The sequence below is a fragment of the Drepanopeziza brunnea genome, assembly GCF_022702325.1.
Source record: "Drepanopeziza brunnea f. sp. 'multigermtubi' strain 214-2 chromosome Unknown ctg4, whole genome shotgun sequence".
In the NCBI taxonomy this organism is placed as follows: Eukaryota; Fungi; Ascomycota; class Leotiomycetes; order Helotiales; family Drepanopezizaceae; genus Drepanopeziza; species Drepanopeziza brunnea.
The window spans coordinates 694,520-722,518 of NW_027094067.1; the positions used below are offsets into that span (position 1 = coordinate 694,520).

The 27,999-nt window shown below is 50.7% G+C and overlaps 9 protein-coding genes across 11 annotated transcripts; 5 read left to right on the top strand and 4 right to left on the bottom strand.

Annotated features, from left to right (window-relative positions):
- Positions 1-1,691: 1,691 nt before the first annotated feature.
- Positions 1,692-2,103, top strand: L3040_003082 (uncharacterized protein; the record flags this gene model as incomplete). The annotated part of the gene is made up of 3 exons (XM_007297317.1): positions 1,692-1,726; positions 1,802-1,907; positions 1,990-2,103. The coding sequence occupies 3 exons, from the start codon at positions 1,692-1,694 to the stop codon at positions 2,101-2,103; spliced, it is 255 nt and encodes an 84-aa protein (XP_007297379.1).
- Positions 2,104-4,083: 1,980 nt separating this feature from the next.
- Positions 4,084-5,115, top strand: L3040_003083 (uncharacterized protein; the record flags this gene model as incomplete). Its single annotated transcript, XM_007297316.1, has 1 exon — positions 4,084-5,115. One exon carries the CDS (start codon positions 4,084-4,086, stop codon positions 5,113-5,115), a length of 1,032 nt encoding a protein of 343 aa, XP_007297378.1.
- Positions 5,116-6,969: 1,854 nt separating this feature from the next.
- On the bottom strand, positions 6,970-8,510 carry L3040_003084 (uncharacterized protein; the record flags this gene model as incomplete). Its single annotated transcript, XM_007297315.2, has 4 exons — positions 6,970-7,829; positions 7,979-8,024; positions 8,146-8,287; positions 8,419-8,510. The coding sequence occupies 4 exons, from the start codon at positions 8,508-8,510 to the stop codon at positions 6,970-6,972; spliced, it is 1,140 nt and encodes a 379-aa protein (XP_007297377.2).
- A 963-nt stretch (positions 8,511-9,473) lies between these two features.
- On the bottom strand, positions 9,474-10,982 carry L3040_003085 (uncharacterized protein; the record flags this gene model as incomplete). Its single annotated transcript, XM_007290908.1, has 1 exon — positions 9,474-10,982. One exon carries the CDS (start codon positions 10,980-10,982, stop codon positions 9,474-9,476), a length of 1,509 nt encoding a protein of 502 aa, XP_007290970.1.
- An 878-nt stretch (positions 10,983-11,860) lies between these two features.
- L3040_003086 (uncharacterized protein) lies at positions 11,861-13,012 on the top strand (the record flags this gene model as incomplete). Its single annotated transcript, XM_007290907.1, has 2 exons — positions 11,861-12,280; positions 12,461-13,012. 2 exons carry the CDS (start codon positions 11,861-11,863, stop codon positions 13,010-13,012), a joined length of 972 nt encoding a protein of 323 aa, XP_007290969.1.
- A 927-nt stretch (positions 13,013-13,939) lies between these two features.
- On the bottom strand, positions 13,940-17,561 carry L3040_003087 (uncharacterized protein; the record flags this gene model as incomplete). The annotated part of the gene is made up of 3 exons (XM_007290906.2): positions 13,940-14,891; positions 14,938-15,607; positions 15,653-17,561. The coding sequence occupies 3 exons, from the start codon at positions 17,559-17,561 to the stop codon at positions 13,940-13,942; spliced, it is 3,531 nt and encodes a 1,176-aa protein (XP_007290968.2).
- Positions 17,562-18,595: 1,034 nt separating this feature from the next.
- L3040_003088 (uncharacterized protein) lies at positions 18,596-20,431 on the top strand (the record flags this gene model as incomplete). Its single annotated transcript, XM_066154328.1, has 5 exons — positions 18,596-18,860; positions 19,011-19,150; positions 19,211-19,482; positions 19,707-19,741; positions 19,797-20,431. The coding sequence occupies 5 exons, from the start codon at positions 18,596-18,598 to the stop codon at positions 20,429-20,431; spliced, it is 1,347 nt and encodes a 448-aa protein (XP_066012300.1).
- Positions 20,432-22,801: 2,370 nt separating this feature from the next.
- Positions 22,802-23,470, top strand: L3040_003089 (uncharacterized protein; the record flags this gene model as incomplete). Its single annotated transcript, XM_007290904.1, has 1 exon — positions 22,802-23,470. One exon carries the CDS (start codon positions 22,802-22,804, stop codon positions 23,468-23,470), a length of 669 nt encoding a protein of 222 aa, XP_007290966.1.
- Positions 23,471-24,076: 606 nt separating this feature from the next.
- Positions 24,077-27,650, bottom strand: L3040_003090 (uncharacterized protein; the record flags this gene model as incomplete). Of its 3 annotated transcripts, none has more annotated exons than XM_066154330.1 (5): positions 24,077-24,720; positions 25,019-25,041; positions 25,712-26,178; positions 26,231-26,504; positions 26,559-26,965. In XM_066154330.1, 5 exons carry the CDS (start codon positions 26,963-26,965, stop codon positions 24,077-24,079), a joined length of 1,815 nt encoding a protein of 604 aa, XP_066012302.1. The 3 variants fall into 3 exon arrangements, with proteins under 3 accessions (XP_066012302.1, XP_066012301.1, XP_007290965.2); XM_007290903.2 differs by lacking the exons at positions 24,077-24,720; positions 25,019-25,041 and adding exons at positions 27,179-27,449; positions 27,525-27,650 and having other exon boundaries at positions 25,678-26,178; positions 26,559-27,132; XM_066154329.1 differs by lacking the exons at positions 25,019-25,041; positions 25,712-26,178; positions 26,231-26,504; positions 26,559-26,965 and adding an exon at positions 25,048-25,081.
- Positions 27,651-27,999: the final 349 nt, after the last annotated feature.

The window sequence follows — 27,999 nt, forward strand, 5'->3', positions numbered from 1 at the left end:
AAGTAAAGGAATTATATACAAAGTACTATTTAATCGAAAGTAAAAACTACGTTAAAGAAAACTTCTCGTTAAATAGCTGAATAATTATAAACCTTTTAAAAGCAATTCATAGTGTTATGCGTCGAGTTTTCTTTCGACAACTATCGAATACGTATAGCTTTACGAGCGGCCTCGATCCGTATAATACAAATATCGTTCTCTTTCGTCGTAAAGCTAAAAAGGCTCGCGTTCGTAGCCTTTAGATAAAGCCGGTGTGTTTGCAAAACGCTTTTTCGAAAGCGCAATATCGTGTTTTCGATTAATCGAACTAAGCGCTTTTTATCCTATCTTTTATATACGTTCTTTCTTTATCGCAAATCCTCTTAATCTTTTTAATCGGTATGCCCGTTAAGTATAAATCGTAATCGGCATAGTATTCGAGAAGAAGGAAAGGGGAGGTTCGGAATCGCTAGTAAAAGAAAATCTTTTCGAAAAGACGTCGCATATTAATAATTCAATTTCGGCTCTTTAGACTTTTTATCTCTCTTTTTACCGCAAGAGAAAGAAAGAAAAAGAGCTGAAGGTGCGTAAGGGACACCTCGTACAAGTAAAAAATCGTAGCCCCCCAAAAGCTTAAGTGTCCGAATAGCGAAAAGACTTTTATAAAATACGTATACTACTTTGACGATACATGCAAATAGCGCGCTCGTTGCAACTATAACTTTCGAATTAAAAAAGCTACGGTATCGGTATGATCAGGGAAACATACCTACATGCTTTTCTAAATTATAAATGTGGATATTTCCTTGCATAGAGCAGCAGGTGGATTTAGCTGGGCGGCTCACTCAAAAAGTGGGTTGAGGCACAGGAAAAACAACTCCACAATGTTCGAGGCATAGGAAATAATCGACCCTTCTCTTACGGATAGGATGGATCACAGTAAGAGGGAGCCTCTCGTCAAGGGAAAAGCACAAAAGAAAGCCAGGCAAGTACAGACAGACTGCTGTAGCCAGCTTCTAGCGTGGCTGTGCGAGTCCCAAAGCGACTGGTATCAAGGCCGGACCGGGGTCAGCCGTAAGTGCACATAGCAGTGCGAAAAAGGAAACGGAACCCAAGACAGAGAGCCGAATTCCAAGAGAGAAAGCATTCCATCAATATGGTACAGCAGTGTTGCGTAGAAATACGTAGTAGTTCCCCTGGGAACGCAAGGGTGTTGTGGCATGCCACATGGGGGAATCATGCTCCATTATGTCCGAGGCTTGGGGAATCTTTGTCCCGACCTCACTCGCCGTGCAAAGACGGTAATACAATATACAGCTTGAAACCATACGGCGGGGCAAGTCACCTTATGATGATCTTGGTTCATTTATTGAAGGCTGATTCTGCACTAGCCAAGCCGAAAGAATCGATTCAATCGAATGTTCACGGACTCGTCGGTTGCTTGCTTTCCGTACAAAGTAATTTAGAATGATTTGTTGACTCGCCGACGAGTCTCAGCTTTCTACCTTACATCTTCCTAGCTACATCTTCCTAGCTACATCTTCCTAGCTATAGTGTAATACGAGTATAAAGTCTTCCTTCTCGCGCGAGTCTTTTTCTATATCATCATCATCATCAGTCTTTTCAGCCCTCTGATTTCTCAACTTCGAAAATCCCAACACAACAGATATATATCTCAATCTTTTCCACACTTTCCGTGATACATTTTCAAAATGGTCTCTATCAAGACTTTGCTTGTCGTGGCCTTGTCAGTAGCTTTGTCTAATCCATCTTCATGAGTCTTCTATAGCGAGCTTGCTAACTTGCATACCTATTACTCTAGCATCTCTCTAGTGAGCGCAAAGCCGCAATCTTGTACTTGTGTCGATTCGGATGAGGCGGAACGCCTCTGCAGCATGCTCCAAAATGTCAAAATGTTGTATGGGAGAGTAAGTGATGACCAGATTTAATCAAGTCTTCTTGAACTTCTGTATCGATGTATCTCTACTGCTAACACCTGTTACTTTTTAGTGCCTTACGGCTAATGAGAAAGCCACCGCTGAATTCTCTACCTTGTGCGATCAGAGCGACAAGAATCGCTTCGGTGCATACTGCCGAGATCTCCGCGATGATGAATCATTTTAGTCCAGCAAGATGTCTTCGTAGTAGTACTTTCGTTGATCGAAAATCGATGACTCGGTAGATAGATGATGCTGGGCTATCATTGGGGGTCTGTTGAAAAAAGGGGAGAATCGAATCTGTTATAAGAACACCCCTGTTTACCTGTCTGTCTGTGTTGTCTATCTAGACCGTCTACCGGTATCCACACACACACATATCAACTTAAAGAAGTGACTTTGATATACTACGTACGTGATATTATATGATTCATTTAGTAATGATGATTCAGTAAAGAGGAAAAGGAATGAATAATGCTTTGCTGACTCATCAACCGTGCTCACCTCACCTTCCCCTCCGTCTCGGTATTTCCATCGCCGCCGTCCTCTACCGCTACTCTATCTGAATAGCCGAGCCTGCTATAGCCGAGCCTGCGAAGTAGCAAATTTTATTTCGTGCCCTGCCCTGCCCTGCCCTGCCCTGCCTTGGCCTGCCCTGGCCTGGCCTGCCCTTGCCCTGACCTGCCGTGCCCTGCCCTTGCCCTACACTGCCCTGTGCCCTCCTTGCCTTGGGCCCTCCCTGCCCCGTGCCCTCCCCCTTCCCGGTCCTTTCCCTCTCCTCCCCCCCAACTCCCTACCGTCCGACCGACCGACCGACCACATCTCCACCTCTTTCTTCTCCTCCATCCTCCCTCTCCCTGCGACAGCGTATCCTCTTCTCTTTTTCCTCTCCCTCTCCCATTCCCACTCCGACTCCCACTCCCACTCCTACGCCCTCTCCCTCTCCCTCTCCCTCTTCCTCTCTCTCCCTTCCTCTCTCTTTCTCTCTACTCAACTCTCTTTCTCTCCACTCAACTCTCTTTCTCTCCTCTCCTCTACTCTACTCGACTCGACTCTCCTCCTCTCGACTCGACTCCTCCAAATCCCTCAATCCCTCGATCCCCCCCCCCCCCCAAAATCCCTCCCTCCCTCACCATCCCGATCGACACCGACACCCACACCCACACCCATACCCACTCCCACTCCCACATCCACACCCACAACGCCACGCACGCTTCATCCTGCGTATCCATCCGACTGCTTGGGCCACCGGGAACGCCCACCGACAGCCAGCGAGCCTTCGCTCACGCTCTACCACCCCCGAAGAGGTTCGTACATTTTCTCTCTGCCTACCGTCTACCTCCTGCTCCCGAGAAGGCCTCTGGATCACGACGACATTTTTGCCGAGACACAGAGCGGCTCATCCAAATTCCTGTTCGGTGCGCTGCGAGCTGGCCTGCCATCCACGACAGTCTACTACCCACTACCCACTTCCTTCTCGCACTCCAGTACATCATCCATCCCGCGGAGGCAGCAGAAACACTCTGCAAACCTTCCTCTCCATCAAATCTCCCCTCCCGACCCTGGTGTTGATCTGGGTCTTTTTTCCCCTACTCCCCACCCCCTGCGGAAATTTCAATCGCCTCTCGCAGATCCTGAGGGCTCTCGCGTCGCAGAGTAGGCTGTGCCCCTTGGAACAAAGGCTAATAACAAAACTTTCAGATTTTCCAGACCCTTTCAAGACTCGATCCATCTTCACCCGCGCATGGTCGATACAATCTGAAGGTGTGGTTCGGTGTCTACGCACTTGCTTGGACGGTCGTCAACCACTCCGGTGTCATCTCCGTTGCTGATTGGATTTGCCTTGCCCACCACGCCATACCGGGAAAAGAAAAAGGGAGGGGAGAAAAGAACAAGAGGCAACTTGATCGAGGTCGCCAGTCCATGGCACAATAAATCCACAGGAACCTACCTCACTCTTCCTCGCCGTCCTTCTCCTCGCTGTCCTTCTCCTCGCCGTCACTCTTCGTGGGAGACGTGGTTGCGAGCTCGCGGGCTTCAGGGGTACCTGGAATCTGGCATCTGGCACCTGGCCAACCTCCTCCGACGCTCACACGCACGCATTTCTCTTCTTGCTTCCGACTGAGATTCCCTGGAGTCTCCGTCGGCCTTGCGAACTCCGCCCAGCATGATGACCTCCGGTGGCGTGTGTGCCGTCTTGGACTACGAGATTGATCAGATGACGGAATACATTGCCGAGATGGCTCAGCGCATCGTCCTGCCCAACGCCATGGTCACCCCGTCGTTCCGCAAATTCGTCCAGGGCCTCCTCACCTCGACCCGACTTCCCAGTACGACCATCCTTCTCGGCATGAATTATCTCGCGAGACGAATGAACATCCTGAAGGCTGCTGGCACGTCTGGGCTCCCGACCGAGAAGATCAGCGAGGGGACTGTCTGGCGCATGCTGACGATTGGCCTTCTTCTGGGAAGCAAGTTCCTGGACGACAACACTTTCCAGAACCGGTCCTGGTCCGAAGTCAGTGGCATTGCCGTCACGGAGCTCAACACCCGGGAGCAGGATTGGCTGGAGGCCATGGATTGGAACCTCTACGTGAACCTCGACGAGAGCAAGGACTTCAACGCATGGATCCAGAGCTGGGAGGAATGGCGCGTGGCGAGGAACATGCAGCGCAAGGCAACCCGGATGGCCCCGGTGCCGCTGGCCCCCATCGACACCAGCGTCCAGAGACCGCGCCCATACCCCCAGGCCTACCACGGCTATCCCAAGACGGCTTCGCGAGAGCGTCCTCAGTCGGGCTTCCATGCGGGCTATGACCACAGCGCCTGGTCTGCGTATCCTACACCGCAACTCACCCCCCCATCCGCGCCCGAGTCTGGTCTCAACACCCCCGAGTACAATGCGAGTGCCACTGGTGGAGCTCCTCGATGGAACGACTGGGCCATGTACAACCAGGGATCGAGAGGCTTCCAGCCGCAGACACATGTCCCATTTGTCCCGACTCAGATCGCCACCCAGCTCACCCCGTTCACTCCTTACGGCCACCACTTCGGACACTACAATCACAACAGCAACAATAACAACAACACCATCTGGGATCACGGCGCTGCTGATTGCACCTGTGGCTGCAGCATGCACGCGAAGCAGCAACCATACTTTATGAACCATGGCTATGGCCAGCAGATCACTGCCGGATAGATACGCATTCGCTCCGAGACCTCGCACTCATTCACGTGCCTTCCGCGGACGTTTATCGCTCACCCAAGCAGCCTCTGATGTCTAGCGCATCGAAACCAAAAGTTCTTTGCATTTATATTCAGCGTGCCTTGCGTTCAAATTGCTGGCCAGAGCTTTACAACAAGTGGTAATTCGCAGTCCGATCAATACACCCCCCCTATTACGATCTCGAGTTGCGTGCGCCTATTCATTCGGAGGCTGCCTCGATCTTACGACTTCCTTTAATTTGCTCTCTGGCGTTGCATCAGCGAATCTAGATTTTTCTCTCCTGTTTTTCCTTCTTCTCCTCTTTTTCTTTCCTTTTGTCTCTCGCAACAGGGTGGCATAAATGCTGGGAGGAAGGCCAGTCAGGTGTTCTGGGCTTGGGGAGGCATGTTTGCTTTGCGGGAACTAATTTGCTATTTGGCCTGTTTTCTTTTCGCACGTGGGACGATTTCCTCCTGTTTAGAGTTGCTGGGCCTCGACAAAAAAAAAAAAAACGCCACCTGGACTGCTGTCCTGCTTTGGTCTCGCCATCAGAAATCTGTAATTAGTCGGCCAGATTTTTTTCTTTTTCTTTTCTCTCATTGGCCTCTTGAGGCAACCTCTTTCCTATTTCTTGTACAACGATTGGCATTTGGATCATCTTTCGCTGACTGGGGTGAGCTGGCATGCTCACAAAAAATGGAATGGGACATCGGTATGGAAATTGATTTTGAGAACTGCGGTCTTCTATGCTCCGCTTCGGATTGGCGATACAGATTGGGTGCAAGTCGGCCGGTATCCGTCGCTGGCTCTGGCTCTAGACTCCAGCAGTAACCGTTCTGGGGACGGCGGTAGAAAAGAATGGAAAGAAGGAATGCACAAATGGGAGCAGTGGGTTGGGGGTTCACATCAAAAAATTCGTTTTGAGTCTTTCTTGCACATCTGGGGCTTTGAAATCTTGCTGTTCTCTGTTTTGCCGGGGGCGGTCCTTTCATCTGCCGGTTGGTTTTTCTTGAGCATGTTGAATCGGAGGTCTTTATTGATGAATGGAGATTGAATCTGGCTGGCATATGGGGGTGGCGGAAACTTTCTTTCTTGATTCTGCGAGATGGCTGAACATGGAGATGGCTACTACTCCTGCTGGCTGGCTGGATACGACGTTATGAGGTTACCTGGCTCCTGTTCTTAATTCTTTAAAAAGTCATTGCATATAAGGGGTGGATGGGTGGCCGAGAGGCTGGAGAAAACTGTCTTGTGTTGGTGAATGCGGACAGTGGAAAGAAAATGTTAGATTAATAAGAAGACTTTTTGCCTTCGACCTATTTGTTTCTGTTTCCTTCGCCGAGCTGACGACTGTCTCTCGATGACACGGTACCGGTATCATCACCATCCCTGGCCTGCTGGGCTCGACCTCCTCCCTCGGCATGGAACCTGGGAAATGATTGCTCTTCTAGGAAGTTGGTCTTCCGTTCTTATAGCCGATATAGCCGGAGTATGGTTGATCGGTGGCCAGGTGTCGCTTGCCACCGTCCATGGTGACACGCGAGCGTGGCTCCTTGCGAGCTGTTCTGCGTCGTCCCTTCTGCGCCAACCAGGTTACCTATCCCTTCTCCCAATCCAGGTATTCCTCCTCCCATACCAAGCATGTGGCGATCCACGTAGGAAGAGGAAGAAGAAGAAGGACGAAAAGGACCCCCCTCCTCTGCCTGCTCGATGATCAATCACCATACCCGCTTGATGATCATGCAGAACTTCAAGAACCAACTAGCTAGCTAGCTAACTAACTCACTAACTAACTAGCCGAATCTCTCTCTGTATGTGTGTATGTATGTACCATCTTCATCATCTTCATCACCGCCTAATCTCCCTCCCATCACCCAGCTCGTCTAACCAGTCGAGGAGCTCCAGCATCGTCTTGCACTCCATCAGCCGCGCCTTCTCTTCCTTGCTGAATAGACTGCCCTTCCGCTCGCGATCGCTGCTCCCCATCTCGCTTAGGTGGTGCACGACTAGCTTGAACGGGATCGGGGCGCGGATGACTTGGATGACGAAGTGCTCGAGGACCTTCCAGCGTCGCCGCCTCTCCTCGGCAGCGGCGGGCTCGGCGGGTGCGGCGGGTGCGGCGGGTTCGGGATGATGAGGATGATGATGATGATGATGATGGGCAAAGAGCCCCGGGTCCTCCAGCAGGCCCCGCGCACTCATCACGCCGTCCACACCCGTCGCCTCGACCACCCGCCGCACGTCGGCGAGCGTGAACACGTCCCCGTTGGCGAGCACGGGGACCCTGGCCGCGGCCTTCACGGCGCGGATGGCGTCCAGATCCACGGGCTTGCTGCTCGGCGTGCTCCTCGTCCGGCCGTGCACCGTGATGAAATCGACGCCGGCGTCCTCGACGGCGCGCACGAAAGCCCGCGTCTCGTGGATGGCGGCGTGGACGCGGATCTTCACGCTGACCGTCTTGCGCCCTTGCAGACCGAGGGAGGCGAGCGCGGACTTGGCGGAGCGGACGAGCGCGGAGACGAGGGCCGGCTGGTGCATGAGGGCGGCGCCGAGGGTTTCGGCGCAGGCCCAGGACTGGGGACAGCCGCAGTTGATGTCGATGCCGTTGACGTGGGGCGCGAGGAGGAGGGTGCTGCGGTGCATCTCCTGGGGGGAGTTGACGCCTAGCTGGACGATGGTCGGGGTTGGTGAGGGGGCGAGGGTGAAATCTTTGGGGAGGGGGCAATCAATGTCAGCTAGGACGGACGAACGTTGCTGTTGCTGTTGCTGCTCGATTATGTATCGACAGAGGAGAAGGAGATGTATAAACAGCGCACGGGAATTGCAGAAGGAGGAGGAGGGGGAGGAGCAGACGAACCGCTGTCTCGGGCTAACGCACTGCGATTAAACTCCTTTGCCAGAATCTACACACCACACCACGCACGTATCAGCCATTGACTCTTCCAATTTTCTGCCCTTCCCTCTCCTCTCTTTTCCCTTCTCTCTTCTCCCTCTCGGACTCTCCTCTCTTTCTCACCAACTCACCATCGGCGTCCACACGAGATCCACGCCCCCCACCCGCGCCACCGTCTCCCTGAACGCCAGCTTACTATACCGCACCATCGGCGCCGCCGCGTACAGCACCCTCCCCTCCTCCCTCCTCACCCGCTCCAACAACTCCAACGGGCTGGGATCGTTAGTCATGTGATGTATATGTTATGTACCTCTTTTTGGGGGGGGGGGGAGGGGGAGAGAGTTGAAAAGAGAGAGTTCAAAAGAGAGAGTTGAAAAGAAGAAGCAAAGAAAGGACTCACTCACTTGATGTTAAGATGACGAAAGTCTGGGGAGGGTATGAGAGGAGGAGCAGGAGAGGGAAGAGGGCTGCATTCGACTGGGGGAGGAGATGTCATGGTTTTTGAGCCCCCTTTTTTTTTTTTTTTTTTTTTTTTTTTTTTTTTTTTTTTTTTTTGGCGCCCGACGGCTGGGGTACCTGTGTTGGCTGTCGTCGTCGTCTGTGGTTGGGATGGGTAGATTGATGGAGATGGATGGATCAGGATCGGAGGAAGAGGAGGAAGAGGAGGAAGAGGTGGAACGGGAAGAGGTGAAGAGGTGAAGAGGTGAAGTACCTTGGGTGAAGGTTGTCGAAGCGAGTATAGATAGCCAAGTAGCGTGCGCGTGTGGTGCGCGCCAAGAGTGGATTTTATTTTCTGGTAGTTAGGTAGGTAGTTGGGTTAGGTATGGTTAGTGCGCCATTGCGGCGCGTTTTGTTTATTGTTTGGTTTTGAGGATGATGATGAAAATGGATAGGAGGTTTCGAAATGGTTGCCGGGAAGATAGAGATATAGATATATATAGGTGTATGCGTGTGTGTGTGTGTGTGTGTGTCTCATAAAGGTCAAGACGGGGTGTTAGGTATTGTATGTCCGTAATATTTGGTAACTCGGCTAGATGACATTGAGAGGAGGCTTGGGCGGTCGGTAAGCGAAGTTGTCTATTGTAAGTACCCGGACTTCTATATGTGCCCAGTTTCAGCCAAGTGGGAGGCAGGAAATGGGAGCAGGAGATGAATAAATAAATTCATCAATACAAATATATATATATATATATATATATATATATATATAGGTAGGTATATATATATAATTTTTTCTTGGAATCTCAACTCGTTGTCGAGCTAGAGCTCAATGGCATACTCGACGCCAACATGTCTATCCTAAAAGAGGAGGAAGGAATCTATCTAGTCTGTCCGTCTGGATCCATCCATCTGTCTATCTATCTCTTTGTCTGCTACGCCACACTATGCAGAGCCATCAAACAGATCCGGTGTACGTGAAGGGCAAGAAAATTCGTCGCATCATTTCCCAAGAGCACATCTATTCGATGGCAGAGATCGAGTGTCCCGCCGTCACAGGGTTCATGCTATCATTCCACTCGAACTTGAAGTCGTCGCCCAGCTCCTTGCGGATCGCGGCCTTGACAGCCTCCAGGACGTTCGTGAAGACACCAAAGTTCGCCGGGTTCGTCTCGTCGTTCGCCCCGCCCTGGAAGACGCCCGTCCGCACGAGACACGTGTTCCACCCGTACTTGTTGCCACCGATGATATCCGACTGAGGGTTGTCCCCGATCATGTAGATGTTCTCGGGCAGTCTCTCCTCGCCGTGGATCGTGTCCATCCACGAGGTCATGACTTCGTCGGCGTACTTGTAGGTCGCCGTCTCGGGCTTGCCGTACACGATACGCTCGAGCTCGTGGCCCGTCACGGCCTTGTAGATGGCCTCCAGACCGATACGGAAGGTTCCTTGGGACATGCGGGGAGTGGGGTGCTCCGTTGGGCAGAGGAGATCGCCTTGAGAGAAATAGATGGGGATGCTCTGCTTGGTTGGGTCCTTGGTCTTGGTGCCGAGGACACCCTCGTCGGATTGCAGGAGATCCATGATGATCTGAAGATCGGTAGCGTAGTCGCGGGAATCGGAGAAGACCAGGATGGCGTTGATCTTCACCTTGCTGAAATCCCGGGGGGACGAGGTGCTGCGCTGCTCGGGGGTGAAGTGCTCCCGGAGAGGTGCGATGGTCTCGTCAGATGCGTAGATGTCGTTGGGGACGACGATGTTCTTGAAGCCGTACAGCTTGGCGACTTCTCGGCACTGGTAGTTCTCGCCTCCTACGACGAGGACCGTATCGTAGTACTCGGCCAAGGCGGACATGGGGGTGTGAGATTGGATGAATTGCTCCGTAGACACGGGGTTCTGAAGGATTTTGGAGAGTTGCGCACATCGGGCGTCTTCCACTTTGCCAGACCCGTTGGTGAGGAAGATGTGTGGGAACTTGATGCCGAGCTCGTTGTGGCCGTTCAAGATCTCGAGGGCTTGCTGGCCCTCCTTGATCAGACGATCACCGTGGACGAGAACACCATCAATGTCAAAGGCGAAGGCCATGTTCTTTGCTGCGGCGGTTTTGGCCGCGAACATGTCCTGGACTTGGCTCGAGAGGATGTGGCGGCTTGGCTGGACAACGGGCATCCCAGGTCTAGTTGGCTTGCCATCTGCGGTTGATACAGTGGAGAGCCGCGATTGACGCTTGGATCTTGGGATTGGCAATGAAGCTCCAAAGCTGTTTCGAGACTGCCTGTGGTCTCTTTGAGATGGGGCCTTGCTCAGAGAATGCATCAGGGCCTCGCTCTCCGCGATGGAGGATCTCGAGGCGGGCACTTCGATAGTGTTGGCAGTGCCATAGCCGTTCGTTGACCCGCTCTCTGACGGAACGGAGAGAGATTCGGGAAACCTGTTTGAAGAGCCATTGCCGACAACTTTCTGGAGGTGGGCGAGTTGTGCCTCTGACGACTTGGCGTCGACGCCAAAGCTCGAGTCTTCGAAAGCAGGCATGTTTGAGGCAAATAGATTCAGGATAGGAAATTCGAAAGTCAATACCAGATGGTATACGTAGGAGAGGGCTTTGAGGCTTTGATGGTCGGGGTAGGAGAGTTAAGTGATGCAGGACAGAAAATCCATGGTACGAGGGGAGGGTCCAGGTAATGTCATTTATGTACCCATCGAAAAGGAAAATTCGGATAAACTGACATCTCTCGAAGTCCCAGTGTTTCTTGTTCTTTTTTGGGGCTCGATGACGGACAGAAGTCATTATTAAAAGCGGATCGTCGGGTCCAGGGCTATTTGTCAAGTCTCTTGATTAACAGGTTTGTAGAATCGAACCCTGCATCCAGGAACTGGGAACTGGGAGCCGGGAAGTACAACTACTCCCGTATATGAGGTTTTTTTCCTTCTCATTTTTGGGGCAAATGTCATCATCCATCCACCTACTCTGATCCACCTCTTCTGATCTCATCCACCGAACTCTATCCGACTGGACCCCTATCTTCACAATGGACTGGCCAAGGAAGGGGTTTCAAAGGCATCCTTTTCACTCTTGCAGGGCACTTATTCCTGTATTCCTTCACCGTGAATCGAGATGGACGGAGGATCTCAGCAACGTCATCGGCCCGTACCGTAGGTGGGAGGGTGAGTGTGTGCTGTTTGAGAGACCCGATGATGAAGAAAAAAAAAAAGAAGTAAAAAAGTGAAACGTGAGATATTTATTCATGATATACGACCGATGTGCTTAGCGACACGTGACAAGCGATCTAGATACCCCCCTTCTCTTCCAACCTCTTTCTCTCTCTCTCCCTTTTATACTTTCTCTCAAATATAAAAAAATCAAAAATCAAAAACATACTACATACCACATACCACAACCTACACCCACCATGGCATCCCCAGCAGTAACAGGTCCTATCTTGACCCTCAACAACGGCGTCAAGATCCCCGCTCTTGGTTTTGGCACATTCGCCAACGAAGGCAGCAAAGGAGAGACTCATAGAGCCGTCATCCATGCCCTGAACGCCGGTTACCGTCATCTTGACTGCGCCTGGTTCTACCAGAACGAGGACGAGGTCGGCACTGGCATCCGCGAGTTCCTCGCCGCCAATCCCTCCGTCAAGAGAGAGGATATCTTCATCTGCACCAAGGTCTGGAATCACTTGCACGAGCCCGAAGATGTGGAATGGAGCATCAAAAATTCGCTGGCAAAACTGCAAACCACGTATGTCGATGCTTTCTTGATCCATTGGCCCATAGCATCCGAGAAAAACGAGGATCGAAGTGTCAAGATAGGCCCTGATGGCAAGGTACGAAATCCGTGTTCATCAGATAGATACCCCCCTCCCCCAGAGACATTTTCCCGAGGCCCTCCCCTAGAATCCATGTTTCGAACACTTTCCATCGTGGCACAGGACTGAAGGAGGAGGGGGGGAACGAATACACTTCGAAGGCATCCTTCATCCTACACCCCCACTAACACTCGCCAGTACGTGATCAACCACGCCCTCACCAGCAACCCCGAGCCGACCTGGCGCGCCATGGAGAAGGCCTACAACGCCGGACTCGCGAAATCTATCGGTCTCTCCAACTTCACCGAAGCAGGCATCACCCAGATCCTCTCATTTGCAAGCGTGAAACCCGCCATCAACCAAGTCGAAATCCACCCCTTCCTTCCCCAGAAAGCCCTGATCGATTTCTGCAAGTCTCGTGACATCCTACCCGTCGCCTACTCGCCTCTCGGATCCCAAGACCAGGTTCCCGCGACGGGAGAGAAGGTCAGCACGAACAAGGATTTGATTGCCGTGGCGGAGGCCAAAGGATGCACTCTGGCGCAGGTGTTGATTGCCTGGGGCCTGAGGAGGGGATACGTGGTACTCCCGAAGAGCAGCAACGAGAGCAGGATCAAAGGGAATGCACAGCTTGTGACCTTGACCGACGCGGACTTTGAAAAGGTCAACAAGATTGCCGAAGGACGCTCGACCAGGTTTGTGAATATGAAGGACACGTTTGGGTACGACGTCTGGCCCGAGCAGAAGTAGAGGCCGGGATTGGATATGATATCGTACCTCCTCTTGGTCCAGAATCAACCACGAGGCACACTGGTGTAGCTGCTAGAAACCAGATTGGCAGTATCAGTTCAAAGTCGACTTGTCACTTCGAGAATGGGGTTGACTGCTTTGAAATATACGTCCTTAGACTTTAGGTTATCCCCTTATAGCTTCGATCCTTAAAGGATACACCAAGAGGAATCTTTTCTCAGGAGCACCGATACAATTGCTCAAAAGCTTGAGATGGGATCGATCTCAGTTCAAAGTCGTATTATCACTTCGAGACGCAACGTGAAGTGCTTTGAAATATACGTACGACCTCAGTCTTCATGTCATTCTGTCATAACTTCAATCCTTGAAAATCACTTTACCCAGAAAAATAATAATAATAATAATAATAATCCCCGAGAAGACTCTTTTCTCAAGAGAGCACCGATGTGGTTGATTGCTAGAAGGCTTGAGACTACTGAATCGACAGGAAATCTACCAGCCAGGCGAAGGAGACGTGACCACGCCCAGGACTCAATGAAAGTGACGGCTCCGGCCATCAACATTTCCATCCATGTCTGTATGCATGCACCATCTTCTCTTCGCTCTTCTCCCTCCCAATCCATTCTACAGCTTGCCCCTCCCTATTCACACCCTGAGAACGGAAATCCTCGAACTGATCCCCTTCTATCCAGCCGCCTATTCAATGAACATTTGACTCAAATCGGATATCTCCCCTCAGTCGCGGAGTATCGACGCGACCGAGTATACATCTGTCCCGTCGACACCGGGAAAACAAGTGGTAGCCAGACCAGCCGATCCAGACGCCAAGGCTATGCAATCGACGAAGAAAGAACCCCCCACCCCCCCCTCCACAGCTGTTTGTGTTCTCTAATACTAATTACGCCCAGCGGCGTATGGGCCAGGTTCTCAATTGAAGCGTCTAAACCCCTCGACACCTAAAGTGGGTACTTCTACCCACTTCAACCCCGGTACGCCCTCGGCTCTCCGTCTATCTACGAAATTATTGCACTCCACTACCACAAGAGCCCACTCCGCGAGCGCCCGCCCAGCGTACTTGGCTCTCCTCACCCTCTCGCCCCCAGGGAGATCATCAAGCTTCGGATCCCTAGGTGCGATCTCCTGACTCATGCCTGGCACTTTAGCGCCTATCCAAGCTTGAGCCGGTGTTGGGAGGCGTGGAGGCATCATGCGGCGTTCGGAGCCTGGTGCCATGCGAGGGCCCTGTTGGGGAGAGCTGCTGGCTGGTTTTTCGAAATGCTGCGACCATTCTAGCGAGAACTTGAAGGAAAAGACGCGGTGTGTGGATGTTGCAGGTGGTGTGTCGCTGTCGGTACTGGAGGTCTTGGAGTGCATCGTTGGCCGGGAACGAGCGGTTGCTGTCTGTAGTCGGGCTTCTTCAAGTGAATTTGTTGGGCTGGAGGCCCGGGCCTCGGAGGGATCAGTCTCGGGGGTAGAGGTGAAGGATGAGGGGATGGGGATGGCCTTGCCCAGGAATGTCCATCGTCTCTTGTTCGGCGCGGGAGGTGATGGGTCGCTTAAGATCTTGGCTTTGACAGCAGCATCTGCAGCCTCAGATTGGGGGGTGGCAGCAAGAGATGACCTCGTTGATGCCGCGGCTAGGTTGGCACCGGGGGTTCCTTGGGAAGACAATGAGTTGACAATACCGTCAAATCCGAGAAGGAGACTTGCAGCTTGTATCTGGCTGTCGTTTCGAATGATCAATAGACGTCGGCCGGGAGCTGGACAGCATGGTGTTGTCGATGGTGGAAGGATGCGTGCTTCTTCGGCACACTGTTTGAGAAAGAGGTGATGTGCCCAATTAGATTTGAGTCGGATAGATAGCCTCGAGAATATTTTCCTGTCTTTGTCAATCGAGACCTACAAAGTATTGACACGACACTTACGTATCCAAGTCACTGGCTTCTCCTTCGTCCCGACAGAGTCGCCAACACAAAAGCCGCATGAAGTACGCTCTGACCATTGGACACCAATGGTTAAAAAATCTATCGAACGTCTCTTCCGACAACAGCCACTGCAAGCACATGATCTCCTTTCGACGCTCATCAGCTGTAATCAGATGCCAAGAACCATAGAGAAAGGCGAAAAGGCGTATCTCTGACATGGTGTTCTGGCTTTCCAGCATCTTCTTGCAGACAGTCAACCAAAACGGCCAATCAATGTAATCCCACTCAAGATCATGCGCATATGAAAATCGAACATAGATGTTTAATGCTTCCTCGGCGAAGTCCAGAAGCACAAAGCAAGAATTGTGGTCAAACAGAGACGTTCTTGCGGCCGAGGCTTTCATCATCTTCCCAAACGCCTCAGCAAAAGTTTTCCGCGCAGCATTACAATCCGAGGGTTTCTCTGGTAGGAAGTCTCGCAACAGCATGATCAGGCGGTTTTCAGCCATGAGCCTCGCAGAGTTGGTCGATGGCAAGGGAAGAGCGGCAGCACTCGCATCGGCACCTGCAAGAACATCGTCGAACGTGATTGGTAACGGATCAGCTGCTGGCTGTCTATGGACAGTTGCATCGAGCGCTGTAAGTACTTGGGCCAGAACCAACATGAAGCCTATAAGTGTCAGCTCTGTCAAGCCCGTGATAGCATCATATTTACCTGGAGCGCGACCTTTCTCAACGAGAGGAAGACCTGACGGCAGGAACTCCTCGGCCAGTACATGATAATGCTTCACGAACACGAAAAACAAACCACTATCTCGTCCACACCAGCGAGCAGCCCAAGGCCCGTGCCATTGTATCTTTGTTGCCATCACCGGCAACGTGGGATCATGCCGCAGCTGGGTTATCATTGTCTTCACAGACGTCCATGCCAGCGACCGTATATGGGCAGGAAACGCAGCATTAACTTGATCCAGCTCCAGCTTATTGGCTCTCCTTGGCATTTTCAGTACATCCGAAACACGTTTCAGGATATCTGCTTCCAATTTCCATATTCGGACCAACATTTCAGCGACACCGGGCACAAAAAAGAAAGCATACGCAGCTGCTTTTCCGCAGAACGTTACCAGACTTGCGGGAGCATGTCTCAAGGACATCTTATCAACAACGAAAGTCATCTGAGCTAGGAGATTTTGGATGAACAGGTTGCAGGTATTGTGGTAGACGGACTCGGCCATAAACTGGGAGGCCGAGGAGCTCGAAGAGTTGGATGAGGATTTCTTCCTCGATTGGGGACGCCTTTCGGGAGATGGATTGGGAACGCGCTCTGCCAATGGGGCAAATTGAGATGGTGACAGCCGCCATTCGGGCCTTATCATAATTTCGTAGCAAGCTTCTAAGAGAACAGGGCGATCCAGCCCGCTGACAGTCTGGTTCTGTCTCCCATCCAAGACCTCCAAAAGCCCAGTCCACCATTTATTCAAAATGATCACTCTGCGGTCGAGGTCTTCGGGTCTCAGATTCTTATTCGAGGGATGTGACGCATGGCTGCGAAGAAACGGCAGGAGTGATGAACGGACTACGTTCGTCTTCAACGACCAGCTCTTAGATTGGAACTTGGAGTGATCGTTCTCCAAAGACCGAAAGGCTGGCCAGAGCTCGTCTCGCTTGCGAGGCGGAATGTCAGCAGCGCTACGTGGATTCTTGTCCGTGGACAGCTTCTTTGGCAAGGGTGGCACTTTATCAGTCGATGTTCGAGGTGTCGATCTGTTATCCAAAGAGCTTCTCGGTAAGCTACTCGCCGAAGAGTTCGTCGAGTTGAAACCTGTCAAAGTCATTAGGACACTTGCTGGCCTCTGTTTCATCTTCCGCAAAGTCGACACCGTTCGAAGAAGCGTGGGCGGGCTGTCGGCAGCGGTTGTGGTCGCAGCAGTTGTGGAAGGGGGCGAATGTGACTGGTCGAGTTTCGGGGTGGTATTCACAGGCTGGCCCGTCATTTTCGAGTCATCAGCAATCTTCTCATTGCCTTCTGCCTCTCGAGACATGGTACGATTCGGAGATGGTGATCTCGAGGAATTCATCCATGACTTCCTCGCAAAGTTCGCGAACGACTCTGATACGGTCTTCGTCGTCTTGCTTTCCTTGTCCCGGATGGCCTTCGAAATTGCAGGTACGGGAGGGGCATCGCTTGGTGCTGTGACGAGCGTCCCGGCTTCTTTCTGCCTTTCTGGGGATCCACTCTTCAGACTCTGGATCCACGACTTTGGGCGCTGAACCAAGGACTTCCTCCTCCCGATCCTCTGCAGTTTGGGGCGCTCATCCTCCGTCAAGCGGTTTGTAGTCTTCCGCTGTATCCCTATGCCTGCCGTCTGCGAGCGCTGCAGCTCCGTTGGCCTCCCTTCTGCAGCCACGACTCCTTCCTTCTGTGCCGTGCATGATCCATCCGGGGAGAAGAGGTTGCTGCTGTAGCTTGCCGACCTGGGGAGTTGGTCGTTCTGCAGGATCTCTGGCTGTGTGACATTGACGAAATTGGAGGAGATACTGGGCGAGGAGTAGGAGCGAGGGAGGGCTGCTGATGCTGTTGCTGTTGCTGTTGCTGTTGTGCTATCGTTGAATGCCTTCGACATGGTCAATGTTGGGCCGGGCGTGCTCAGGGGCAGCTTTGGCTGTGAGGAGGATTGCGTCTAGGCGAACATGGCAAGGCTGGCTGGCAAGAAACCCGTGAGGCGTAGGGAATCAGGAGAGAGGGGGGAGGGAAGAGGGGGGGGGGAGCGATGATGATGGTAACGAAGATGGTGGTGATGGTGGTGATGGGGACGAAGATGGTGATGATGAAGATGATGAAGATGATGATGCTGATGAAGTTTAGTATGGAATTGAGAATTGGATTAGATTGTGGAGGCAGTTTGGGGAGGAGGACCGGGTGTTTCACTACTACCTACCTACTACGGACTCTGTAGGTACCATGAAGGTGAGGTGGGGTGAGAAGGTACCGGTACCTAGGTACCTAGGTACCTAGGTACCGGTACTGACTGCGGACTGCGGATAGGAAGAGCCGAGCAGTGAGAATATCTCAGTCTCAGAGAGATTTCGTATGGATATGGATATAATGATTTCTATCGTTGTCTTTACCTCTCCAACTCTTCAAGAGGTAGGTAGGTACAGACACAAGATTCCTGTTACTTAGCCTGCTTCATATATATCCAAGTACCGTATATGTATGTAAATATTGTGCCTGCGGTCGGTGCTCAAGCAACACTCCCGGTAGCTCATCTCATACTTCTAGGTACCTAGGTACCGGTACTTCGTACTCGGTATACGGAATACTCGAGAAGCTCCTTGACTGATAAGGTATCTGGAGTGTATGGTACTGGACCCTTGGACTTCCTCTTGTCTCGATTAAGCTCCTTGGAACTCTAAATAAAAGGCTCTCTTTTATATAAATATCGCCAGTCGTGCACGGCATTGCGTTTGCAGCTCGACCACTGTATAATCCACCCCCACCAAAAACCTCCAACCTCCAACCTCTACCCGCCAACCTCCACCCTCCACCCTCCACCCTCCAACCTCCAACAACAACTTCGTCGACGACACCAACCCGCCACCAAGACAGATGCGAACATAACAAAGTACCATATTCAACACACTCCCCCCTCCCGTCATGGATTCCCTTCCCACCGAAATACTTGGCCTCATCTTGCAATGGGAGGTGCGCATGTGTGAGAGACATAAGAACACCATAGTTCAACATCGGTTGGTCTGCAAGGCATTTGATCTGGCCCTACGCGCCTTTGCATTCAAGACGGTACAGCTTGAGTTCTCCAGATTCCTGCGACATGAGGCGACACCCGATCCCGACAGCTTATCGAGCGTGGGGGCCATCTGCGAGGCTATACACTTGGACTTGATGGTCGTGAGAGACGAGGGTACGTCGGGTCGTGGTAGTGCTTGCAATGATCCTCTGGCTGCTTGAATTACTCGGTGCTCTGCCAGAATACTGGCCTAGATTTCCCTCTCTTCGACAGGTAGCTACTTCAGCTCGGTGGAATCCCTGCTAACCCTTCACATTGATGCAGAGGAGATCAGTCGATTATCAAGCGTCTTCCAAGGTCTATTATCAAAGGTACCCGAGATGAGTCCACTCCTGGATTCTCTTCGCAGGTACTGCATGAATGAAAATACCTTTGACGAGACGGATTTTAGGACTGTCGTCGAGGTATGTCGATATTTCCACAGCCCCGGCCCCCCTCCGGTATCTTCTTAACTTTCAAGCCAGAGAGTAGTATGGTCTACACCCAACTTGCGCCGGTTGAAGTTGAACCTCCCCTTCCAAGTAGTCGGCCAGACCAGTCGAACCGCCACGATATTGCTAGCAACAACACTTGCATGCATTGCAAGACGGCCCGAGGAACACATTACTTTGGAGACAATGGTCTTGGATCATGTCAGCGATACCTCGGTGGTGGATATATGCAACAATCCAATGGATGTGATCAATGCCGTTCGCGTCTTCGAGGGGCTCAAGCACTTGGTGTTGCAGATCAAAAGGCAAGAGACTCTCCAGGCGTCACAAATAACGTTCAGCGACAACCTCTGGTTTTTGATCGAGAAGGCGTCACATCTGGAAAGTCTATGCTTGATAGGATGGAACGTCCGAAGGAATATCAAGACCAGGAGACATTGCCACAATGTGGCCTACAATCATTGGATAATGCGTTCTCTGCCATTCCACAGAGACATCTCTTCTAAGCTGACTCATCTGCGGTTCCTAGAGCTCAAAAGAGTGGATATAAGGGCCCGTTCTTTCGTGAGTCTCATGAGGCAGATCGCACCCTCGCTGAAGGAGTTATACCTGAATCAAGTCTATCTCAAAGTCCGCGCTCCTCACGCTCTCCCTCAGGGCCCAGACTTATGGATCGGTGGCGTGGGTCGGAAAGGAGAGGAGGCGTTTTGGATCGCTGAAGACCTCCGTGCTTCGACAGAGCTGAAGCTCGATATCCTTCGAGTCACTGGCCTCGGATATGACGATTTCCGGGCTTTTCCTGACCCAGAATACCCAACGTATGACTTTGAGGATCCGACCAGCCAGAATCGGTGTTTCGATCAACGATTCGTCGACGCGGTAATCAAAGGGCTGGATCCTTTTGCACCAGTAGTAGAGCCGGCCACCCCTTCTCCCCATGGCCCTCCACATGATGCTCTCCCTGAGTCTGTAGACCTTGGGGGCTTGTTGGAACATACCCAAATATCTTCAAGTGGATCAGATACTGCGCGACGGAGGGACTGGGATGCAGAAACATTCCAAAGCTATCATAACCCGACGTCGGAATTCAAGCGATCGTTAGATGGGTTTTTCACGAACCATAACGAGCGAGCGCTCAAGGAGCTGCAGAATATTATTACGGTGGCCGATCGTGGAATGATGTTGCTCTCCGCAGAGATTGATCGAGCCAGAGATGAAGGTGCGATTGCTACGCAGCTTGCTGGCAATACTTGAGGGCCAACGTCAGAATTGCTGCGTGTCGAAACGCCAGCGTGGCACAACAATAAATCGGCGAATCCGATTCAGGAGACGCCAGCAACCGAGAAGCAACAGTCAGTCAGTGACCGCCTCTCCTAGGTATTAGGCCCATCAGGCCCACTGTTGTCTCCATACTCGATATCCATACAAGGTCTTGTCTCTGGCTGCCCTCCGCAAGCTCCGGGGCCAGAGGAGACCTTGCTCCGCCCGGTCGTGGTGCGAGGCTGCCTTCCGCATTAGCGCTACATCGATTTTCTATAAGAAATACGCTTTAAAGGGACGTAAAGAAAATGTGACGCTTCAGCCCGGCTCCGGGGTAAGTTTTCCGGACTTCGCGGTATAATATTCGTAGCTATATAATTTATAATAATAGCTTCTTATAACGCACCAGCTATCTGTCGAATATTTTATCTATAGCAATAGCTTTTTTCATGTAGAACAGCCCTTTTCCTATAAAATAGCCCTTTTCCTATAGAATAGCTTTTTTCCGCGCGATGCAGCTAGCTACTTTTCGAGCATTTAATTTATAGCAATAACTTTTTTTAGCCCGATGCAGCTAGCTATCCCTCGAGCATTTAATTTATAGCAATAAACCTTTTTAAAGCGATGCAAAAAGCTGTTTTTCGAGCCCTTTTTAGCCCGATGCAGCTAGCTATCTTTCGAGCATTTAATTTATAGCCATAGCCCTTTTTAATGCGATATAGCAAGCTGGTTTTCGAGAATTTTCTTTTTACTAATTAGCTATTAATCAAGTGAAAAGAGTTTATAATAATAGGTTTTAAAAAAAAAAAAAGTAGATTTCAATCGCAAAAGCGCAAACTCGTTACATTCGCAAGATTCTCATTTTCTATATTAGTAAGCGCTTAGTCAAGTTTTTGACGTTCCTCCGATAGCTCAAGCTTAAATAGATGCACCTAATCAACGTTACGAGCGTAAATCAAGTGACCGCATTTTTAATAGTTTACGATCTTAGCCAGGATCTACATTTAGCTCAACATTACGTACTCTCCCCCCCCATGAATAAATGTTGGACCCAGTTTAAGCCCATAGATCATAGAGCGGTGGTTTCTTAATGGCTTAAAGCCCTGTCAACTCCACTGTATAGGCTAAATACTGGCTCAAGGATACTTTTCAAAGCTGAATCCTTATAAGTTGATTGGTTTAAGCCTTGGTAAGATTCCTTGCGAAATTATACTTTCGACATTTATTCATGGGGGGGGGGGGGAGAGTAGTACTACTATATTACTGTAGATCTCTAATAATAGCTTCTTTTAGCGCGATGCAGCTAGCTATCTCTTGAATATTTATATAGTCTTTTTCCTTATAGAATAGCCCTTTTCCGCGCGATGCAACCAGCTGCTTTTCGAGCATCCAACTTATAGCAATCGCTCTTTTCAGCTCGGTGCAGCCAGTTAGTTACAGCCCCTTCTTAGCTCGATGCAACTGCTTAAGTATCTTTCAAGCATTTGATTTGTAGCAATAGCCCTTCTTAAAGCGTTACAGTAAGTTGGTTTTCGAGCTTTTTTTTTTTTTTTTTTTTTAGTTAGTTAGCTATGTTCCAAAAGAAAATAGTTTATAATAATAGGTTTTACAAAAAGTCGATTAAAAAAAAGTCGATAAAAAAAAGTCGATTTCAATCGCAGAAACGCAAATCTAGCCCGTTACACTCGCAAGATCTCTTTTTCTATATTAATAAGCGCTTAATCAAGTTTTTGGTATTCCTCGATAGCCCAAGCTCAAATGGATATACTTAATCAACGTTACTAGCGCAGGTCAAATGACCGCATTTTTAACAGTTTACGGTCTTAGCCAGGATCCACATTTAGCTCAACATTATATTCGATTAGATAAAAGTTTGGTGATCATCAGCGTCAATCTCGTGAATCTCGCCCGGCCCAACTCTCCGGAAGGCCGAGCATAAACCTTATCTCCATCCGACAGAACCGAGCTGCTAAATAAAGATAAACCCGGGGAAGAGCCGTACCAATTCATACTATGTATATGGTCAAGGGGGTGGCGCTGCTACCGAGCAATACTGTAATTACAACTACAACTTCAACAATGAATTAAGACGAAACAGTCATCTCCGAGTAAGTTCTACGGACATCTCTTGGAGGGAGGAGAGTCTCTAATAAGCGAGACTGAAAATACGAAGACATTAACCCAGATTTGCTGTCGGGGAGGGAAGCAACTTACAGTATCTATAAAGATGCGATCCTCACCATCCCTCCCATCTTCCCTCCTCATGGGCACTTGTCTTGACCCAACCCACAGTCGCTTCACCTCACACTCCTTTCTCATTTCACTACCCAACCTCAACCTGCAATCGCCATCTGAAGCTTCAAGATGCGATTCTCAGCCTCCATCCTCGGTGCTCTCAGTGTAGCCCATCTCGCGGCAGCAGCGCCCATCTGGGGTGCTCTCATTGGAGGCGCCGCCTCTATAGTATTACCATTACTGCCATCCAAAAAAAAGGAAGAACCACAGCCAGACACCCAGCCCGACGACACACTCTCCACACCTCAATACTTCTCTCTCAGCTCCTTGAAGTCTGGCTTTGCGTTCGACCGTGCCTCGTTATCCGCGTCAAGTTCCAACCTCTACACCAACCTCCTCTCTCAAGGAGCAAGCTGCGAGAACGGCGATGATCCAGGTTTCGCCACACTCACGATTGACCCCGACCGCGTCTTGTATCTGTATACTGGGTCCGGCCCTGCCCAACAGTTCTATGTCGACCGTTCCAAAATGGGTCAGGGCAAGCTGGGTTACACGACTGGTGATCAGTCTCCCCCCGGGAACGCGGAGAGTCAAGGATGGGAGCTTGTTGACGGCATTCTGACCTTCGATGGTGCGGGTCTGATTGCATGCCCCAGCAACACCATAGAAGATGCCTGGACTGTATGGGTATCCTCCGGCAATAAGGAACCGGGGGGCAACGCCGGCTGCACTACCTTCGATGCAAGAGCGAACTACCTCGCGGAGGGCGACCTAAGCCTATGTACCTATACCGAATAGGTCGACGACCAGATGAGACCCCTAAATAGGAGTTCGGGATGGGTGTAATCCGGAATGCGGGATTCGATTATTCTCCCCCCTCTTTTAGATAAATTCCAGCTTGTCCACGGTGGTTACGAGTCAAAACACGGTAAAATTCCCACCGCGGCAGTCTTGCAGTCCTACACTCATTTCAGAGAGGTGGAGAGAGTCGGTTTTGCAGCCTAATGTACTACACCGATGTCACAATGCAGAGTTATGGCGCCATTCATTTGAGCTCCGCGATGGTTTCGACGGAGAGGACCATGAGTCCACCTACCGGTACACATTCATTGGTTTGCCCTTCACTCGGCGATTACAAGGCTGCGTCGTGGTTATGCAGCAGCGTAGATCGCTTTAGTTTTGTGTCCTAGAGCCTAGAAGATAAATCATAATAAAAATAAACACCTTTTGAAATCCAGTCCGCTTTCTTATATTATGTGCAGCCCAGATCAAAGCGCTAGCCAGTAACCTCTCCCCTTCATCCATCTAACTAATCCCACCCAGCCGCGCTCTAGCCGACGTAGCCAAGTCTCCCGTGCCAATCACACTATGGTCCTAGCATGAAAAACACAAGTGGCTGACCGCTCATGATTCAGTCTTGCTCTGGCTCTGAGTCTTGCGTTCTGCTCTTCCAGCGGCAGGTTCTCTCTTCTCCTGGGCAGGCTTTTTGTCGCTATCGGTGCCCTTTAGGTGACCACCCTTTTTCTTTTTGCCGTTGGCAGCAGCCGACTCTGCATCGTCGTCGCTAGCCTTCTGCTTCTTAGTGTTCTTCGCGCCAGCATCCTCTTCCTCGTCGTTGCTAGCATCGGCTTTCTCGTCCGCCTTGCGCTTGTCGCCAGCTTGAGCTTCCGCGCCACCCTCCTCCCCATCTTCGTTCTCCGACTCCACCACCCCCCCAGCCTTCGCATCCCTTGAATCTTCCTCCGGACTCTTCTCTGAATCTTCCTCTGGACTCTCTTCTGCATCACCCTCTGCTTTGTCGTCGTCTTTCGCCTCCTCTCTCTTGGCTTCCGAGGACGTGCCATTGGACCTGGAGGCTTTGCTATCGACCTGCAACTCGCTTGCCTTCTTCACGACATCGTTCCCGGATCTCGCGATGTGGACGGCCGGGTTACCCTCTTCGCCGTGCTTGGTGATTTCATTGCCCTTGTGGGAGGTCACGGAGACATCGCCTTCCTTGACCTCGGCTGCGACTCCGCTGGGGTGGCTTCCCCCCCAGTTCCAGGAGACTGGGGAACGAAAGAGAGTTAGCTCTTGATACTACTGAGCCACCGAAAAAAAAAAGAAGAAAAAAAAAAGAAAAAAGGAGACTCCATGATGCTCCCTAGACACAGGTGACGCGCTTGGGACTCAAGATAGATAGATGCTTTCCAGATGTTCGAAGGCATGACGACTGCTAAGAAAGCTAGGAGTCACTAGTTGAATGCGCCGCCGATTTTGAGCGAAGGGCGAAGTACGATAATGGCAATCGACCGGAATTCCAGACTCGAGATGCGTGATGGGCAGAGTGGCAAGTGAGCCAGATACCTTTGATCGGAATGAGAGGAGCACTGCACCTTTATCTCCCTCTTGGATCTTGTCGGCGGGCATGACCAATAACTTGCTTGTATAGACTTTGGGCAATAAGGAGGGATGGTTGGTTGTGTGTGAATTTTGTTTGTTTTGTTTGGTAGTGAGGTGGTCGTATGGGGTGGGGGGCGGCACCAAGGGATAAACAATTAGCGCGACGCCGGAAGGGATACTGGTCTTGGTTACTTTAGTGGAGCGATGAATAAGAAGTAATTTTTTCGGATAAGATTGCTAAGATGAGATAGAAGTCGAAAGTTGGAAAAGAAACAAAGTGACGTTTCGAGGAGCAGGAGCAGGAGCGCGAGTGCGCTTGGTCTCCTGATCGTTAGTTGCATTATGAGTCTGGAATCCGAAGTGTCTTTGACGTCAATGACTTCGACGTACTTAGGTTAAAGGCTTAACGCGAGGTGAAATATCCTTTCTATATCTTTTACACAAACTTAATAAGCTACAAAAATTCAAGTTCATTTGCTTCTCTGTGAAGGGAGGAAATTCACTTAGATCTATAATGACTAACAGATCTGCTTCCGCGTTAATGATCGTAGATAAACTAGCAACGTATCTCGGCAGTGAAGGTCCATACAAATGTTTTCGAGGACGGAAACGCGAGTACAACGCTATATCCCGAGTACCCTCTCCCATTCGACATACCTCTCGGACCCTATATGACCAGACGCATGGAGAAGATCGAACTCGGCCCGTGTAGACTTGGTTGTAAGCCGCAAGGGCCACGGTTCGATGATGGTATTCTTCGACTTCGCCACGAGCCCAGCGGCTTTACCTATCTCTGGAAAATCACACTTCTGCATGAACTTCTCAAACACCTTGTCGAAGTCCCGGACCATCAAGCGCGCATCGTTGAACCTCATAAATTCTGCATCAAACATATGTCCAGGCTGAAACTTGGCTGGATCCGTTGGCAAGTAGTTCTGTAGGCGAATCGATTCTGATTTGATAGTAAGCAGACTGTCCGCTTCGCTGAATTCTTCGTGGACGGCGTTTAAAAACAGTGTCAGCAGAGTAGCACAGGGGTTGTGACTCTTGTCTTTGAGCAACGGCCCAAAGGTTCCGATGATGGTTTGTGGACCTAGATATCCACGGTCCCCAATGTTAGACACCTAGAAAATATCAGTTCCTATGTTAATGAGGGAACCGGAGCTTTTGACATACCTCGATTCTATCGAAATAGGGACAATCCATCCCACGTTGCCTCAGAATCCCAGGGAGATCCAAGGCATCAACCTGGAATAATTGAAAGTGGACCGGTAATCGAGAAACCTGGTTGCAGAATTGCAACAGTAGGTCTTGCAGATAGTTGAACAGACTACCGTAGATGTCGTTCTTTGCTAGCGGTGCTAGACGCATCACGTCCTTGATGTTCCAGCCTCCAAGTGGATCCGCAGAGTCCATCATCGGCCAGAAGTCTGTTGTCTGATAGAAGGTCCTTGCTCGGTGTTAGTAGTGTACTGTGTACCCATTCAAAGACCGAGGGACTTACGGATTGGGCGTGTCAAACTCGCTACGAGGATTCCCAAAAGGTAAGAGTATTCCGTCCCTGCGGAATTTTGTCGTGCAGACGCGCCACGGAGGCGGTCGTGTGTAATGCGCCCGATCAACATAGTCGCGTCGCTCAGGTGGAAGTGTCGTTGCCATCATGATCTTCTGGGCTTGAGCGGACGATAAGCCATCTGGTACCTGCAGATAGGATGGAAGGCAATCCCACAGTCCTTTCGGCAGCACCAGCCGTAGTGATCGTGCGCCACGGCTCCAGGTCTTCGATTGAAGGGCGGCAGCAGGTCTACCGCGCGTCTTTGAACATACCTCCTGGAACAGGGGCAGGATCTTATCTTGCAACGAGCAAAGCATCTGCTTGGGTATGAGGGCGGAATACCAGATGTGTAACATGATGTTCGCTGCCTCATCGGGATCGAAGTATAAAGAAGTCAAGAGGATTATGACATTCCGTGCTACTATGTCAAAGTCCCTATCGTTGATCACGACCTCACACTGTCCGGAATAAGAGTGTGGGAGTCCTGCCAGCGATTTGACCACGTTTCTCACATCTCCTGATGCTTGGAATTGTCAGTAATACACACAGTAAGATAGTTCAGGTCTTACCAGCAAAGAGAAGAGAGAAGCGTTCTGGCAGGTTTGCAGCTTCATTATGACAGTGGTTAACGACATCTATGGCTGGAACATTACCCCAGAGGTACTTCTGCTTGCCATATTTAGTTTGTCCAAACGCGAACGGGCCGCTGTCTCCGGTGATGAAAGCGGGTTTTCGAACTTCCCGTTGCCATGAGGGTTTCCAGGTCGACTTCATCAACGGAGATTTACAGTCAACTTTATGGGAGACCCAGTGTGCTACCTGACACTCCTTACTGCAGTACTATACGACATGTCAATCTCAACAATTACTATACAACTTTCACTTGCTTGAGAAAGCCCAAAGGGGCCTGCTTACCTGGATCAAAAAACATCCTTTGCAGACGTTGGGTGCTAGTTTGGGGCATGGCGATTGCTTGCCATCAACCATGGCTTCCGCATTACCACATATGAGTAGAGTTGAGTGAGTAGAGGGAGACGTCATTGAGGCAAGAGACTTCACTTCAATATTTTGGGCAGAATCAAGCAAAGAGCGAGCTTTCAACCTTTTTAATAGAGCACAGATAGATAGCTGGGAGAGCTATCATGTTCGTGGAGATCAGACCACGGAAGGGTTAAATCGAACAAGTGTGGTAGTACAAGCGGAAATGTGCGATACTCGTGGTTACCTTTTATTTGCCGGCCAGCTTTTGATGCTGAGGAAAATAAGTGGACGCCACTTGGTATTAAAGAGGTAGCGCTGCATGTAAAAGGCTGCTCATATTGACGAGGATCCTGAAATTGTTGAGGTTCGTCTGCTCGAGGCTGGAGGTGTTTGCTCGCCTTTCGCTAAT